At 59.7% G+C, this 3,334-nt stretch overlaps 2 protein-coding genes across 2 annotated transcripts in view; one reads left to right on the top strand and one right to left on the bottom strand.

Moving 5' to 3' along the window:
- The window catches only part of CHLNCDRAFT_58737 (hypothetical protein), a gene marked incomplete at both ends in the record, with an annotated part of 6,988 nt that extends 5,650 nt beyond the window's left edge, over window positions 1-1,338 (top strand). The window contains 2 exons of the mRNA XM_005844901.1: window positions 680-840; window positions 1,225-1,338. Of these exons, the coding sequence (XP_005844963.1) occupies window positions 680-840; window positions 1,225-1,338 (275 nt within the window). The remainder of the gene's footprint in view (window positions 1-679; window positions 841-1,224) is intronic.
- Window positions 1,339-2,949: 1,611 nt separating this feature from the next.
- CHLNCDRAFT_138342 (hypothetical protein) overlaps window positions 2,950-3,334 on the bottom strand; it is a gene marked incomplete at both ends in the record, with an annotated part of 3,086 nt that continues 2,701 nt past the window's right edge. The window contains one exon of the mRNA XM_005844791.1: window positions 2,950-2,979. Coding sequence (XP_005844853.1) covers window positions 2,950-2,979 — 30 coding nt within the window. The remainder of the gene's footprint in view (window positions 2,980-3,334) is intronic.

Below are 3,334 nucleotides of genomic sequence, written 5' to 3'. Positions count from 1 at the left end.
TCACCCACCGGCACTCATCCAGCTCCTTATTTAACGTCGCGGCCAACGACGGGAAATTGGGATTGGGCACATCAACAGGGATTGGGCACATTAATGTGCTGGGGCCGAACCCACTAACCCTGCCGGCTGTCCAGAGCGAGGAAAATCTGGCCGCCGATGGCATCCCGGGGAGGCTCCGTCTTGCAAGCGCCATGCCGGTCTGCCGGGCAGCCGTCCGCCGCCCAGATGCCGCCACGAAGGTGCCGTGAGGCAAAGTCCCAGCTAGTGTCCCGGCTGGGGTTCGAACTCGTGCCTGTGGTATCACCCACCGGCACTCATCCAGCTCCTTATTTAACGTCGCGGCCAACGACGGGAAATTGGGATTGGGCACATCAACAGGGATTGGGCACATTAATGTGCTGGGGCCGAACCCACTAACCCTGCCGGCTGTCCAGAGCGAGGAAAATCTGGCCGCCGATGGCATCCCGGGGAGGCTCCGTCTTGCAAGCGCCATGCCGGTCTGCCGGGCAGCCGTCCGCCGCCCAGATGCCGCCACGAAGGTGCCGTGAGGCAAAGTCCCAGCTAGTGTCCCGGCTGGGGTTCGAACTCGTGCCTGTGGTATCACCCACCGGCACTCATCCAGCTCCTTATTTAACGTCGCGGCCAACTACGAATTTTGGTGTGTGTGTGTGTGTTACAGGGATTGGGCACATTAATGTGCTGGGGCCGAACCCACTAACCCTGCCGGCTGTCCAGAGCGAGGAAAATCTGGCCGCCGATGGCATCCCGGGGAGGCTCCGTCTTGCAAGCGCCATGCCGGTCTGCCGGGCAGCCGTCCGCCGCCCAGATGCCGCCACGAAGGTGCCGTGAGGCAAAGTCCCAGCTAGTGTCCCGGCTGGGGTTCGAACTCGTGCCTGTGGTATCACCCACCGGCACTCATCCAGCTCCTTATTTAACGTCGCGGCCAACTACGAATTTTGGTGTGTGTGTGTGTGTTACAGGGATTGGGCACATTAATGTGCTGGGGCCGAACCCACTAACCCTGCCGGCTGTCCAGAGCGAGGAAAATCTGGCCGCCGATGGCATCCCGGGGAGGCTCCGTCTTGCAAGCGCCATGCCGGTCTGCCGGGCAGCCGTCCGCCGCCCAGATGCCGCCACGAAGGTGCCGTGAGGCAAAGTCCCAGCTAGTGTCCCGGCTGGGGTTCGAACTCGTGCCTGTGGTATCACCCACCGGCACTCATCCAGCTCCTTATTTTTTTTTTGGCGGCATTTCTGACGGTGAACGCCAGGTGGAAAGCAATAATTCGCTCTATGGCACAATGTCGGGGCTGTAGCTCATATGGTAGAGCGTCCGCTTAGCACCGCTTTGCCACCGCTTATCTGCGGAAGGTACCGAGTTCGATTCTTGGCAGCTCCAGTGAATACATTTTGTCCATTTGTTTTGTGTGTAGGCTTGTTATATGTTCCGGCGGCTATCTATATGTTCCGGCGGCTATCTTCCTCCGCCACAAATCTGCATTCCGCTGCCTCTGGCCCGTGGCGAGGATGACTCACAATCTCCACGGCGGACGGGCAACAACTCGAGCAGTAGGCAATGCGGCAAATCTTGCAAGCTGTGCATTTGCATCAATTGCAGGTGGCGGCCGAGGTGCTGGTGGTTCTGGTGTTTTGCAGCCGCTGATAAGGTTCGCGAGTGGGACTGGCTGAGCAGGTTGGGATTGGAGGTGGCATTGGAGTTGGCAGGCCACATCAGAGCTCTCATCCGCAGCGCATGCCACAACCGATGCATCACCAGCCTTGGTGCACGCAGCACAGCTGGATGGGGAGCATGGTGGGTCTGATGCGGAGCCCTGCAGGCAGAACACCAAAAGTCAGAAGAAGAAGAAAAACTGCCTCTCGGCTGGCTGAGCACCAAAGTTTGGCTCAAAATGACGGCACTCCACGCGAGCTGGCTTTTGGTCCACAACACACCTCGCTAGAAACATCTGAATCTATGCGTGCCGACTTGTCAAGGGCCGAGGGGGTTATGGTGGCCCTCTTGCAGCGTCGCCTGGCAAGTGCCCAATAAGAAAGCCCAACCAAGATCAAAGCAACTGCCGCGCCGACTATGCCACCCACAATGGCAGCCGTCGGCGTGCTGCTGCTGGCAGGGAGATTGGAGGAGGCTGCCACTGCCGGCTGAGACCATTGCGGCGGGCTGGTGGCTGTATTGGATGGTGGTAGGGGAGGGCCCTTGCTGCCACCATGTGTTGCAGGCGGCCGCCGACCCACAACAGGGGTGGGGGCTGCCCCTAGAGCTGAAGGCAAAGGCCGGGTGCTGGCTGCCGGGGGCGGTGATGGCACACCGGCTTTTTGCGGTGCTGATTGGGGTGGCTGGAGAGAAGGGGAGGGAGGTGGGGGAGGTACCAAGGAGGGAATGCCAAGGTCAACACCACCCTGCATAGAAACAACAAACCCTCAGTTGGTAGCGCAAAGGCTTGGGCATGCTCTCTAAAGGTCTGAAGCCACTTGGCAATTTCGCTCACCCTGAATGGCACCACTATGGCCGGCGCTGCCAACGTGGCACCGGACAGCGCAAGAACTTTGGCCAGCGTGCCGTCACTGCAGTCATGGAAGCAGACAATTAATGCCAACAATGCTTGGATGGTCCTCTGCACGGCTGGAAAAGAGCAGCTTCAAGCAAATTTGGTGGTTGCACTCGAGATAGCTGCACTCACCTGAGCGCCCTGCGCGCGGCGTAGTACATCTTGAACGGCTCTAAGCCCCCAACAATGATGACGGCGTGTAACCAATGGGTACTTCCTGCTGCACCTGGTGCTGATGAGGTTTTGCGCAAGCTGTGGGTGGCTCCGGCGCCAGCAACAAGCGCCAGCCGGGTGCCAGCTGGAATCAGCGTCATACTGAATACGAAAGACTCAGCTGGAGCAGCCCCCAGCGACCGCACAAGGACCATCAACAGCGCCGGCTCCGTCACATGGTGGAAGACTGCCTGGTCAACCCCTGCGGCAGCTAGCGAATGGTTGTGACCAGACGGGCAATTGCTGGCTTGGTGCAACGATAACAAGGTGAGGCAGCATGCCACTATCTTAATTGCAGGCTTCCGGTTCGCACAGGCACCCACCTTGCATCATGAGAGTGATCCGCACTCCAGATGAAGGCATAGCAGGAGCTGGTTTAGGGGAGGCAGCCATGGGAGAGGGAGGTGGGGGGCTGGGTGATGCGTGAGGCGGGGGGCTGGGTGACCCATGTGGCGGGGGGCTGGGTGATGCATGGGGCGGGGGGCTGGGTGATGGAAAGGAGGGCTTGGGCTTTGGTTTGATGGGTGCTTTGGATGGACGCGGGGATGCAACAATGG

This window comes from Chlorella variabilis, assembly GCF_000147415.1.
Source record: "Chlorella variabilis unplaced genomic scaffold CHLNCscaffold_20, whole genome shotgun sequence".
Taxonomy (NCBI): domain Eukaryota; kingdom Viridiplantae; phylum Chlorophyta; class Trebouxiophyceae; order Chlorellales; family Chlorellaceae; genus Chlorella; species Chlorella variabilis.
The sequence above is the reverse complement of the archived record's forward strand: the minus strand, read 5'-3'. Positions and strand labels throughout refer to the sequence as shown.